General features: G+C 39.6%; 1 protein-coding gene across 2 annotated transcripts; it reads right to left on the bottom strand.

Moving 5' to 3' along the window:
• Positions 1-394: 394 nt before the first annotated feature.
• Positions 395-6110, bottom strand: LOC115731464 (protein NPG1). 2 transcript variants are annotated; one of them, XM_030662134.2, is made up of 6 exons: positions 5937-6110; positions 4416-4668; positions 3080-4293; positions 2423-2570; positions 905-1242; positions 395-826 (listed from the first exon to the last, which is right to left on the bottom strand). In XM_030662134.2, the coding sequence occupies exons 1-5, from the start codon at positions 6108-6110 to the stop codon at positions 923-925; spliced, it is 2109 nt and encodes a 702-aa protein (XP_030517994.1). In that variant the 3' UTR covers positions 395-826; positions 905-922. The 2 variants fall into 2 exon arrangements, with proteins under 2 accessions (XP_030517994.1, XP_030518001.1); XM_030662141.2 differs by having other exon boundaries at positions 4416-4703; positions 5937-6076.
• Positions 6111-13491: the final 7381 nt, after the last annotated feature.

Here is a 13491-nt window from a genome sequence, read left to right as displayed (position 1 = left end):
ATAAGTTATCTCCCGTTAAATTTCGATCATGCGATGAAGTCATTTTAAAGTTGCTTATAGGTATCTGACTCTTGCAAGTTCTGCTTTATTCACTATAATTTTCAGACTTGGCTTTTTCCTATTGAAAAAGATAATGATATCATACAGATTCTCCTACTCAATATGATTAATGAGATGAAACACGTTCGAGCAGAAAAGCTTATCCCTCCATACTTCATTAGAAATCCCAGCCTTTATAGTGGTAGCTGGTGATAATCTAGACAACCAAATTATTGAAAGGGTAACAGTGAGATGGCCAGGGTAATTCCCAGTCTTTATAGTGATGGCTGATGATAATCTAGATAGAATATCTATTTTTCAAACTTAAGACTCAGAAAACCAAGGATGCAGGAAGTCACTATAAATGCAACAATTTGGATTATGTTAAAAAAAAAAATATACATTTGATACATCAGGAACCATCATAATTGAAAAATGAATAATTTTAATTCGCCTCCAACCCAAATTGCCCAGTGAAAACAGCACAAAAATTTACATATCTGAGCAAGAATGGCAAAAATCAATCAAGAGCAACAAAAATCTCCTCCAGACTAAGTCCTCTATGATCCTATAAGTCGACTCACGCCGTTTCTTTTCTTCTTTTTTCTCATCCGTCGCATTTTATGCCATCGGTCCGTTTCAATTCTTGCTTCCTTGTGGAGTAGGGCTGCGTCAGATCAATGACCTCTAAATGAGTAGCTAGGCAAAATGTCTCCTTAAGTTAATCCCTCCTCCAAATCTGAAGAGGTAACTGCCACATTAATGAATACGTTGAAGATCGCACAGGCTGCATTTTAGAGATGGTTCATTATGGCCAATTCATCGATCGCATCAGCAATACATTGAAGATAAAAACATATCCCACCTGTGTTGGGGACATCGATCACACCGCAGAGCTGAAGCTTTCCACTGGGTCGGATTCTTCTAGCATAGAGGCTGCCTGAAAGCAATCTGTAGCATCAGCCATGCGACCATCATCCTTGTGAACCAGACCCAAGTAATACCAAGCCAATCGGTTGGTAGGTTCTATCCTTAATGCATCTGCAAGTAAACCTCTTGCAACAGGCAATGCCGCTGGGCCCATCTTCAATAAGAGCCCGCTGATCAAGATCTTACAAGGGACGTAGCACGGTTCCAACAAAAGAGCGTTAATGTAGGCAGACAAAGCTTCATGGATTTGTCCCCGTTTCTCATGCATTATACCTGGTACAAAACCCCAGACGAAACCATTATGGAGAATCAAGGTCCTAGTTTCTAGCTTTGCAAGATCATCCATAAGAAAAATGCCCATGAGATCTTCAGTCTTCCCTTCATGGCATAAGTTTTTAGACACCTTTCGAATAGATTATAGAAAAGCACCACCTACCATTTATCCTAATTATAAACACCAAGTCCACATTTCAGCAACCAATTTTACAAGATTATAATTTTCCCTCACCTTCACTGAGTTTCAACTACTAAGGTCAGGAATGATGCAGTAGGATTTTTTCAGTAGTCTGAAACTGTCCCCAATAAACCCTAACAGCATGTTCCACTGTGGCTCATCAATAAAGAAGCAGCACTCAGGAATGAAACCAATGAAGTTGTGACAAAAAGAGCATGCTCTAGCCTTTTCCATGGCGTAAGCAGCCGCCGCCGCCTATTTGAGAAGCCGCAAAATATTCTGCCACAATAGCATGAGCTATATCTCATGGCACATGTAACGTAATGGTTTCTTTCAAAAGCATGCAAATCGGTCAGGGCCTGATTATAAAACAAGATCTCCAAGTGCAAAACTTCAGAATTATTTGAGAAGCTATTTGAAGTAAGTTGCTTCCCTGATCATGTGGAACTAACTGACATTTCATAACAAAGACAAAGCAGCCATGACCAGATTTTTCACTGTTGCCTTAGATGCTGTATAAACCAAGTCTAATAATCTTTGTGCTTCTCTATTTGCTAAACAATCTTTATGCTCCTTGGAAACAAAGAAAGCTCAAAACAAAGCTGGAAAAGAATAAATTCAGTATCCATTTGGGTGTGAATCTCATCATGATGCATTCGATTCATATTAGCAAAGTGAATGAACATATGTAGCAGTGGTTTTTCGAGCTGACGTCAAATGTAACATGTCTGAGGTGCAATGTAACAACTCATTGTCCATTTCCAGAAAACGCTCTATAAGCAATGCTATCTTTTGTCAGCTAATACGAAATTTGATATTCCAATTGATAATTTGTTTTGTTATGCAAGATGAATGTTTTCATCACCCCTAAGGGATTCAAGCAAGCAAAGTTAGATAATGCTACCGTTATGTGCAAATTAGAACATAATGGTGTTGCTAGCACGTTCAATACATAAGATGTTAAAATAAAATAGATTGAACCTGCAGAAGGATATATACCTTCAGTTTGTAGAGCTTCAGCTGAATATGCTTTTGACTCTCTGGCTTTTGCCAAGCATATCTCTGCATCCTTCCAATGTGAAAGGCCAGAATACAAATTCGCAAGACCATGCCAAACTTCAAACTCATTATCTTTATCATCCTCCGCCTACCAAGCAAGACGAATTCAGGATAAGAATCTTAAAAGAAACAAACACATTGTGCACCCATCCCACTCTTCCATTAAGCTAAATGCAGGAAAAAAAAAGAAAGAAGATAAAGCATTGGCACACTAATCTTGAAAAGGAAACTGCACCTGCTGAATCAAGAAATACAAAAGCAAATCAATCACTCTAAGCCCTCAAACTACCATTATGATTTAGGTATTTTAGATAAAGAAAAGATGATTTGGTGGTCTAACTCCCAGTGAGACTTATAGCTTGACTCAAACGTCTAACATACTGCACAATGCACACCACAGCAGATACACCTAGGCGGAAGGATCATTCACTTCCCAATACCTATCAAATACAAACATCATATCCAATGACAATGTTTTACTTCCGACCAAGATGTCTGTTTTATTTTTTGGTCAAAACCAGGATGCCCGTTTCAGTGGGCAAATAACTGTCTATTCTGAAAACAGAGACGAGGTATTTGTGAAATACAAAATTTTACCTGAGAAATACTTCTTACAGGCCCGAAAGATTTCCTTTGGGCTTGAACCAATGCAAGAAGGTATTTGTATGTATCAATAGCATCCAATGGTAGTGATTGGGAGATTCTAAGCTTCGCCTTCAATCGAAGCAAGGGCCCCTGTTCCCATTTTGCAGTCTCATCCAAAGCAGCATCAGTGACCACTTCAGCCTCAGAAAACCTCTGTTGAGCGGATAAAACTAGGGCAAGTAATCTCCAACCCTTCAACAATGAACCTCCAGTTGCATCTACGAACAGCTTGGCAAAGCGCAATGCTGCATCCAGATTACGATGCTCTGCATATTGAACTCCTAACTCAAAAATCAAATCTGTGTTGTTGGGCTCTAACACCAAAGCAGCCTCTAAAGATTTTAGAGCTTCAGATTGAAGATGAGATCTCTCAAAATCAGAGGAAGATATTTTGGCTTGCTTTCCCAAACATAGACCCTGTACCCGCAGGCCCACGCCTTTCAAATGCTCTTCCACTCCCTTAGAAGCAGTAGTAATTGCCCTTTGTGCATATCCAACTCCCTCAGCAGCAAGCAAGGAATCATCAGAGCAGATTTTGGCAGCCAACAATAATGCTGTTAGGTCATCTGGTCGTTCATGCTTGTGTAGTGATTTCCTCAACAGATTCAGGGCAACTCTATTCTGTCCTGCCCCACTATAACAAAGAGCCAGAGTATTCCAACGATCTATGCGATGGTATACTCCAGGCATTATTTCCTCAACTTGCTTAGCCAAGACAGAAGTTTGGCTGCATAGAGACAGTGCAAAAGTGAGGTGCTCCATAACTGAAGGATCCCACTGGACAATACCTAGGGAGAACTTTCTCATCAGAATCAACAGAAGTAGAATGGCCTCTTCCAAATTATTCTTAGGGACATAGGATCCATCAACTTGAACAGCTAGACTAGGTGGGCCAGCCTCCACTCCACTGTACAGCAGAAAGACTGCAAATGCTTTCTGAATTCTTGCACAACAGTCATTGTCAAGGTTCCACTGGCTAAGAAGGGCACGTCTATAAGATAACATTGCTTCAGGATAGCACCCAGCCTGCTTCCACAGCTCCGGGAGAAGCTCCACAGCATGGCTAACTGTCTCCTGTAATTTATTGTCCACCTGCACATCAGGTATTCCCTGATGGAAGATCCTCTCAACAGCATCAAGAACACTTTTACATTCATTTGCAGCCTCTGTGAAATAGAAAGGGGAAAAGAGGCCGTTTTACCTCATGGTTACAAAAAGATCAGGAAGAAGCAAAACAATTATAAATCTGGATGCACAGAAGGCAAAAATTGCTGACAAAGGACTTTACCACTCAGTCTGCCCAGCTTTTGTAAAGACTTTGCTTTCAAATATATGGCTTCAAGGACCAAGCTAGCAGCATGCTGTGAAACCACATGTGGTGATTCTGTTCGAGAGCGGCTCTTTCTGGAAGTTTGTTTCTCAGCAGCAAAAGGTTGCAACCGCTGGATAGCTGCCTGGAGATCAATGCCTTCAAACACACGAAGAGCACCCTCTACATTTCCTCTTTGATATTCCAACCTCCCAAGAAGAGCCCTTGCTTCCTGAAAATTTAGGTGGAAAACCATGTAGCAACAGTCTAACATGATGTCAAAAACTGAAAACAGCTCAAAAGGACAACTACGGTTTTGCTGACCTGTACATGCAGTAAATACAAGCTCTCATCCAGCAAAAATATTTCATATAAAAATCCAGAAACTGAAGATATAGATGAATAATGCAATCTAATGAAAGGACCATTACATTTCAAGCTCATTCCCATTAAAATCTGCAATCAACAGAGGCTACAAACGACTAGTACATTAGTATTTATTCAAGAAGTGAAGCGTCTTTATTGAACTCAAATTCTATTAACAACAAATGGCAAAAGGCCAGCTATTACATCTCTAGCCGTATCATTAACCCATTCACCATTTACATCCACGAACACTGTGACACACTTTTCCTTCAGCAAACCCACTAGGGAGATGTTCTAAGGTTAGTGTTACAATTACGAGAAAGGATTTTGCACAGCACAAGTAGAATAACCTCTGCCAAGCAAGCAACAGTCACTTTACTTATAATTACAACACTTACAATTCGAATTATCTCATAAAACTGAACAATTTGATAAACAAGGAAGATTTTAAACTGATGGAAGAGATTTCCCATAGCTACTGATTACATGCACACCATACACTCAAGCAATAACTTATCATGGCTGGAACAGGATGGTTTTCAGTGCAGTCAACACCTCAATATCATGTTTATATTGAAAAAGAAGTTTGCAGGTAAATCAATGCCAAAAGTGAGAGAGAAGTCTGTAGGTAGACAGTTATGAGCAAATAAAAATGTTTATCAAAACATCGGCATTTTTGAGAGAGAGAGAGAGAGAGAGAGAGAGAGAGAGAGAGAGAGAGAGAGAGAGAGATGAATGACCATGAAAAACTCTGATGGAAGTTCAAATTGTCAAGAGGGTTTTTATAGCTATTACCATACTACTGCATATGCACATTTTATCAGTTAGCTCAATAACTTTTGTTTTAGTGATATGCCAAATTCTATTTAGATGGTGCCAACGTGTGCAGTGCCCCTATATAAGATGGCTTCAGCAGGGAAGCCATCTTATCGAAAATTATGCCCAAAAGATTGTTTCTAACATTGCCAACAAACTGGACATATAGGGTTGCAGTGTAAGAAAGCTCTCAAGTTGTTTTTTTTTTTTTTGGTAAATCTAAGCTCTCAAGTTGTTTATCATAAAAAAAGAGAAGATAGACCTCGATGCGAGCAATGCCAGATCAGACAGCAAACTAACGAAAATTTTAAGACTTACCTCAAAATTAAGCGACAAGCCCTCACGTAATGACGATTCTGCCTCTAGAATATTTCCCTCATCAAGTTTTGCTTCAACTTCTGTAGTTTTCATGCAAAGCCCATTGGCATGGACTTCACGAACTGATGAATCATCCCCATGCTCACTGAACTCCGAGGATTGGTTCCGTGGCATCTGTACTTTCAACAACCTCTATGCATTTCACTCTCTTCCGTTCCTTTATTTCCCTAATACTTCAGCTTCGATGAAGCTTCTTCTCTTTTCACATATAAAGAATAAGGAATTTCAGTTCAAATATACTCAATAACCTAAGATAATAGCTAATGATACAGAAAGCTCAATTAGCCTTGCTTGCAAACTAGACACGCATTTCCATAATGGCACCATGATTACTAAGTCTTAGAACAGAAAGGTGCAAACAGTAATATGACAGATATCATAAGGCGCACAGTTAAAGACCAGGCCAGGCAGGCGGGCATTGGCAGTAACATATGAAAATTTCAATTTGCTTACATGCGCTAAGCTTTCCAAAGGCCAGAAGGTAAAATTTTTGCATGCTTTGGTTTCCAGTGATGTGAAACGCTTTTCCAGAAAAATTGTCAATTTCTATAGTTATTCATGTTCAACTAGTGCCGCGAGGGCTGGCTAACAAAACCCTCAAAGAATAAGTCATACCCGAGGACGTTCAATTTCTATTCAACCAAAACCAACGAAAAATTCACCACTCAACCGGAAAAGCAAATCGAATCAGCCATTGTTCCACCAACTAAACACGAATCGAATCCCATTTCCTGTTCTTTCCCAGTTACATTGACAATGCACCCGAAATGGCTTCTACAGATCCAATCACGTTATGAACACAAAAACACAACCAATTTCAAATTTTTTTTTTCCGAGAGCTAGAATCGTCAGGCAAATGTGGCACCCAGAAAGTCAACCACTCGCTCCTCCGGCCAAAAGAAACAAGCTTTCTTGCGGATTCCAAATTCAAATTCCACAAGTCATCAGGAACGACGCGACAAATCGCAATTAAGGCCCGCGGGCGACTTCCAATCAAAACATTCTCTGACCTGAACGAGTGATCCCTAGGGAAACCGCGATCGCGAGCCCGTCGAACGCCGCCCAGTAAACAAGATCGACGAAATGCGATGACGGCTTTCCGTCTAGCCTGAAGGTGCCGAGCCCAGGAACGAGGGAGCTGCTTTTGTGGGCGAAAAAGCAGCGACCTTTTCCTTCAATTGTGTGGGAGAAACCGCAGGAGAGAGAGAGAGAGAGAGAGAGAGAGAGAGAGAGAGAGAGAGATCTGAGAATGGAGGGGGGAAGGCGGGTTTGGAGGTTCGATATGGAATGCGTAAGACTGTTAATGGCGAGGGGATTGAGGTGATCCTGCACTCTTGCCTTCTCCCGTGGGCTCTGCCGTGTTCCAGAGCCACGTCGGTTCAGGGCAATGGGGTCAAAAACGTAATTTCGTGCGTATCTTCCCTTTTTTCAAAATGAAGGCACAACCATTGGATTTAAGGGAGAAACTTGGATTTAAATAGGCCAGCGTTATTTCCAGCCCTTTATGGGTTCTTGACACCCCCTTTATCGTATTGATTTGACTATACTAACCTTTGCGAGTTCCACTCTTAAAGGTTAAATGTGGAGCCCACTTTTCATTTAATATTATTTACTGCCTTTTTTCCTTTCTTCGTTTCGATTTTTCCCTTTTCTTCTTCGTTTGGAACAAAATCAGTGTTTGCATCTTCCAAAAAGAATTAGGGTGTTCAGTAGATAGCTAATGAATTATTGTGTTATTGAGTTTATATTTCTCATTTTTTGTACTAAGAAACTATCATTCAAAAGATAGCCTAAGCATAAGTACGGGTGAAAAGCACCGTTTACCGGTTTTTGTACGCATTTGGCTCGATTGTTGTAACATCATTTTATAAGGTGAATGCAGTAGTCCTACAACCATTTATTTTTCATGCCATCATTGCATGATGTTTTAAAAGATACTTTCAAAAAATAAATAAAAATATGGCAATGTTAAGTGCATAAAAAATTCTAAACATCCATTGTTATAGTATAAATGCATAAGAAAATATTCCCTAAGTGTTATTACATAGAATACTATCTTTGGCTTGAATGCTGATATAATTAGCTGTTGATAAGAAATTATAGCAATTGTAATCACATTATAAGATAATCAATTCAAACCATTTGCAAACACATATTTTTTGGCAATTCTAAAATGCATCAAAATTTTACCTTGAAAAAAAAAACAATATTATGAAAGATGGATAAATTGTATATAACGCATACTTCAACAATAATATTTGATCTTTGAGTAAATTCAAGTAAACTTGAATTGAAAATCAAAATCGAAAATTCACGATCATGAGGATAGTCTTTGGAAATAAAGTAATCAGAAGAAAACAAGCATGAAGGAAGCTTGAAATGTTATGGGTGTAGAAGAAGCGCCTAAGGTGAAAGAAAGTTATTTGAAAGGGATGTGGGCAATTCTGTCTTTTAGTAAATTAAAACTAAAAAAAAACGAAAGGAAAAAAGGGAAAAAATAATATTAAATCAATAGTGAGACCCGAAAGGAAAATATAGTCAAATCAACAAGATAGAGGGTGTCTGAAGTCAATAAGGGGTGGAAATAGCGCAAGCCTTTAAATATTGGATCTTTAATCCGCGTCACGTTCTTCTAAGTATCAATTGAGAAATCACATGTTCGTGAGCCAAGATCAAAGAAGAATGTCTTGTGACCGAGAGAGCACGAGTCACTAGTTTGGTATTCGCCATAGATGAGTGATCAACCAGCTTTGTGTTACAATGACAGGGGAAAAGTATTAGAAAAGTCCTAAATTATTACAATGGTGCCAATTTTATCCTTAAACTTTTTAATTGTTTCAATTTGGTCATAAACCTTTTGATCTAGAGCCAATTCAGTTCTTTTGGCTATTTTGAGTTGGATATTGCTTACGTGTACATTTTAGTTCTTTTGTTTTTTTTTTCAATTTTTTTAGAATTTTTATGAATTTTCCATTTTTTGGATTTTTTAATCATTTTTTTTTTTTAATTTTTTAATTAATTTTGGAAATCTTTATTAAAAAAATTTATCCGGAACGGGTCGGGTTGACCTAGCCTACGCCTAGCGGGCGCCCGACAAAAATGAGAGGAGACTATCATTGCTTTTTTATTTTCAAAAGTGTTCGTTTTTTTGAAGAATCAACTTTTTTTTATTCTTATTTTTGGTCCAAAAGTATTCCCGGGAACAGAATCAGAATCAGAATCATTTACATTATCAAATATATTTCTAATTCTTTTTTGTTCCTAGAAACAAAATCAAAAGAATAGAAACGTCACCAAACGGACCTTTGGTGGCCCACGCTTCTTCTCTTATTAGGCTGGTCGAGCCACCCAATTTGACTGTGTATCATCTCTCTTCATGGTACACACGATAGTGATCATGACGGAGAAAATACCAAATCAAAATCAAACGAGTTCGAAATGATGATGCTGCGTGAATCAGGATTCGAAATTTTTTCCATTTTCATCCAACGAATAGTAGTTGAAAAGTTGGTCTTAAGCTCAATAAGTGCATAGGGTTCATCAGCAATGGAGGTACTTACAAGGCGATCGTAATCTGTGGTCCAGAGCCTGAGAAGTTCCTCTGGTTTCCATTTCATTTCGTACAATATTTCTTCGGGACCCCGTCTTTCAGCAAGATATAAAGAAAGAAACTGCTGCAAATTGCCCGAAAAGTTAGCAAATTGGAAGCTTTGGATTATGGAGGAAAACGACACAAATGGTCCGTGGATTCTAATTCAAATGTGCATCCGGAACTTTTAATTTGTTCAAAATAGTTCTCGATGATTAATAAATGTTTGATACAATCCATAAACTGTATGAAAATATTCAACATTATTCTTATTGTGATTCAAGCTAAAGGATTTGTTGATTTGGCTCGCAATCCATTAAGCATGAACGGTGGACAACAAGAAAAAGTTACACATGGATCATCCAAGTCAGACATTCATATGAAATTAGGCTACAATTATTCAGGTCATCAAATAACGATAGTCATGTTAAAGGTCTAATTTTTTTTTTTTCCGCCTTTTCTAAAGTAGATTGATAAAAAGATGGACATGTTGACTCGTTATTTTAAATATTCAACTCAACGTAATACTAATACATGTCCCCAAAAGATGTCCGACTCATGGTTTGAACAAATGGAAGGATTACATTGAACATTCATCTAATAGTTCGAGGGGTCACATCGAAGAAATTAAAAGTTCGGACATGACGTTGAAAAGGTCAGATCAAAGTTCAATGACTATTTGTGTCATCTTTCCGATTTAGTGTGGGGGTAGACTTGTTGGTGGGATGGACGTTGTTAGTTCATACAATCCAGTTTCCCATTGATGCCACCGATCCAATATTCCTTTCAATTGCTTCAAGAAGGAAGGTGCTTAAACTGTGCAAGGGCTTTGCTCATCTCGTCCAACCACGTACTGTTCAGACATTAGTGGATCCATCTCTTCTGGTTGGACGTTCCATTCACGCGTGATCGGCTAACGTCCTTGCGAGATTAGCCATTAACCCTATCATCCTCTGCCTAGTGCCTACAAAGCAAGATGTCTGTTTCAGTCGACAAATAACTGTCTATTCTGAAAACAGAGACGAGGTATAAGCGAACTATCAAGATTTTACCTGAGAAATACTTCTTACAAGCCCAAAAGATTTCGTTTGTGGTTGACCCAAGCAAGGCAAGAAGGTATTTGTATGTCTCAATAGCATCCGATGATAGTGATTGGGAGATCCTAAGCTTTGCCTTCGATCTAAGCAAGGGCCCCTGTTTCCATTTTTGCACTCTCATCCAAAGCAGCATCAGTGACCACTTCAGCCTCAGAAAACCTCTGTTGAGCGGATGAAACTAGAGCAAGTAATCTCCAACCCTTCAATAATGAACCTCCAGTTGCATCTACGAACAGCTTGGTAAAGCGCAATGCCGTATCCGGATTACGATGCTCTGCATATTGAACTCCTAACTCAAAAATCAAATCTGTGTTGTTGGGTTCCAACACCAAAGTAGCCCCTAAATATTTTAAAGCTTCAGATGGAAGACGAGATCTCTCAAAAATCAGAGGAAGATACTTTGGCTTGCTTTCCCAAACATAGACCCAGTACCCGCAGGCCCACACCTTTCAAATGCTCTTCCACTCCCTTAGAAGCAGTAGTAATTGCCCTTTGTGCATATCCAACTCCCTCAGGCAGCAAGCAAGGAATCATCAGAGCAGATTTTGGCAGCCAAAAATAATTCTGTTAGGTCATCTGGTCGTTCATGTTTGTGTAGCGATTTCCTCAACAGATGCAGGGCAACTCTTGTTCTGTCCTGCCCCACTATAACAAAAAGCCAGAGTATTCCAACGATCTATGCGATGGTATACTCCAGGCATGATTTCTTCAGCTTGCTTAGCCAAGACAGAAGCTTGGCTGCATAGAGACAGTGCAAAAGTGAGGCGCTCCTAGGGAGAACTATCTCGTAAGAATCATCAGAAGTAGAATGGCCACTGTTCGAGAGCGGCTCTTTCTGGAAGTTTGTTTCCCAGCAGCAAAAGGTTGCAGCCGCCGTGTAGCCGCCTGGAGATCAATGCCTTCAAACACACGAAGAGCACCCTCGACATTTCCACTTTGATATTCCAACCTCCCAAGAAGAGCCCCTGCTTCCTGAAAAAATTTAGGTGGGAAACCATGTAGCAACTGTCTAACATAATCCAGAAACTGAAGATATAGATGAATAATGGAATCTAATGGAAGGGACATTATATTCCAAGCTCTTTCCCATTGAAAATATGTAATCAACAGAGGCTACAAAAGGACTAGTACATTCAAGAAGAGAAGGGTCTTGTGTTGAACTCAAATTCTATTGAAGACAAATTGCAAAAGCCGATTTATCACGTCTCTACCCATACCATGAATCCATCCATGAACACCGTGACAAATTTTCCTTCCTTCAGCGAACTCACTGGGGAGATTTTCCAAGGTTAGTGCGACAAGAATTACGAGAGAGGATTTTGCCTTCAAGGTATATGACAGCAAAAGTAGAATAACCTCTTCCCCTGCATTTACTTATAATTACAAAACTTGCATTGCGAATTATTCCATAAATCTGAACAGCTTGATAAACAAGGAAGATTTCAAACTGCTGGAAGAGATTTCCCATGGCAACCGATTGCATGCCCACCATGCGCTCAAGCAATGACTTATCACGGTCGGAGCAGGATGGTTTTCAGTGCATTCTAGACCTCAATACCATGTTTATATTGAAAAAACACCTATCGACCATGTTAAGTAGAAAATACACATCACATCATACCTCGCCATTATGCTAAACTTTAATCTCCCATACAATAGACAAAAGGACAAGTCTATCCATTAAGAATGGAGGAGAAGATACAGAAGATGTAGCAAGTAGAATTAAATGAGCAGGGCTTGCTGGAGAATTTGTTCAGGAGCTGCCGAAGGTGGTGGGTGATTGACAATGGCTTCCATGAGCTCGTAGAAATCGGTCCATCCTTCTTGTTGATCAGGCGGTGTACACAGGAACTTCTCCGTTGCGCACTCTAGCAATACTAAGCCCGTGCTCCAAATATCACTTTTGCATCCATATTTGTTTCCAATGATTCTCTCAGGCTACAGAATGCCAGATGTGCTAGCCATTCTATTTATTCTAGCTCGCTAGATTATAGCAGTCACACCAAAATGAGTAATCTTGACTTCTCCTCTATGATTTATCAACAGATTAGAAGGCTTCAGATTTCGGTGTATTATGTGCTTCTCATTATGCAGATTCAACAAACCAGAATGGGACTGACTAATCAGATAGATTGTTTGCATCTTTTTCTACCAGCTTACAAATGACCGCAAGGAATGGCTCTGAGAATAGTTTTTAACTTTTCTCAGAAAATCTGCAAGCGACCCTCCATCCACCCACCAAACGGGATAATCTGCATCGCAATCTTCTAAGTGTCTCAACAAGTCTCGGACGTCGATAAAGTTTTCGTTTTCATTAGTTGATGGTTGAAATTCACCCACCAAACGGGATAGGCAATCCACATCTCCGTGAGCCGAGATCGGAGAATGATGTCCTGTGCCCAAGATGGGTATGTACGGCGGCGAAGCAGCACAACGGCATGCAAATAATGAGTGATCAACCAAGCTTTGTTCATCAATGAATCTGTCATCAATGGTTATTATTGTCGTCATGTTGCGATATGAATCGCAGATAGTGTAAATGTCCAGAAATTATATCCCCGAGTTCAGTAAATGACCCCGCATTTTGAATTGAACAGAGCGAGCATGAAGAATGACCCACTTTCCATTGCTCGATTGAATGAGACGATGTATGAATTGCGTGATTTTTTCCGTCATTTATCTTCCCTTTTTGCTGTTCTTTCAAGCTTCTTATTGCAACTGGGATGGGAGGAATTCCGCTGACTGTTCTGGATCGGCAGTAATCGATTGTTTGTCCTTCTTAAGTACACAGGCTGAGGTGTTGTAGAGA

Source organism: Rhodamnia argentea, chromosome 10 (genome assembly GCF_020921035.1).
Source record: "Rhodamnia argentea isolate NSW1041297 chromosome 10, ASM2092103v1, whole genome shotgun sequence".
Taxonomy (NCBI): Eukaryota; Viridiplantae; Streptophyta; class Magnoliopsida; order Myrtales; family Myrtaceae; genus Rhodamnia; species Rhodamnia argentea.
The sequence above is the reverse complement of the archived record's forward strand: the minus strand, read 5'-3'. Positions and strand labels throughout refer to the sequence as shown.

Bases quoted from the DNA above. Each gene is read 5' to 3' on its own strand.
- LOC115731464 (XM_030662134.2), bottom strand. From the start codon at position 6,110: ATGCCACGGAACCAATCCTCGGAGTTCAGTGAGCATGGGGATGATTCA. The intron at 4,294-4,415 runs GTAAAGTCCTTT...TCTATTTCACAG, and splicing joins AAAGCTGGGCAGACTGAGTG to AGGCTGCAAATGAATGTAAA. The intron at 1,243-2,422 runs GTATATATCCTT...GTTTTGTACCAG, and splicing joins TGAAGCTCTACAAACTGAAG to GTATAATGCATGAGAAACGG.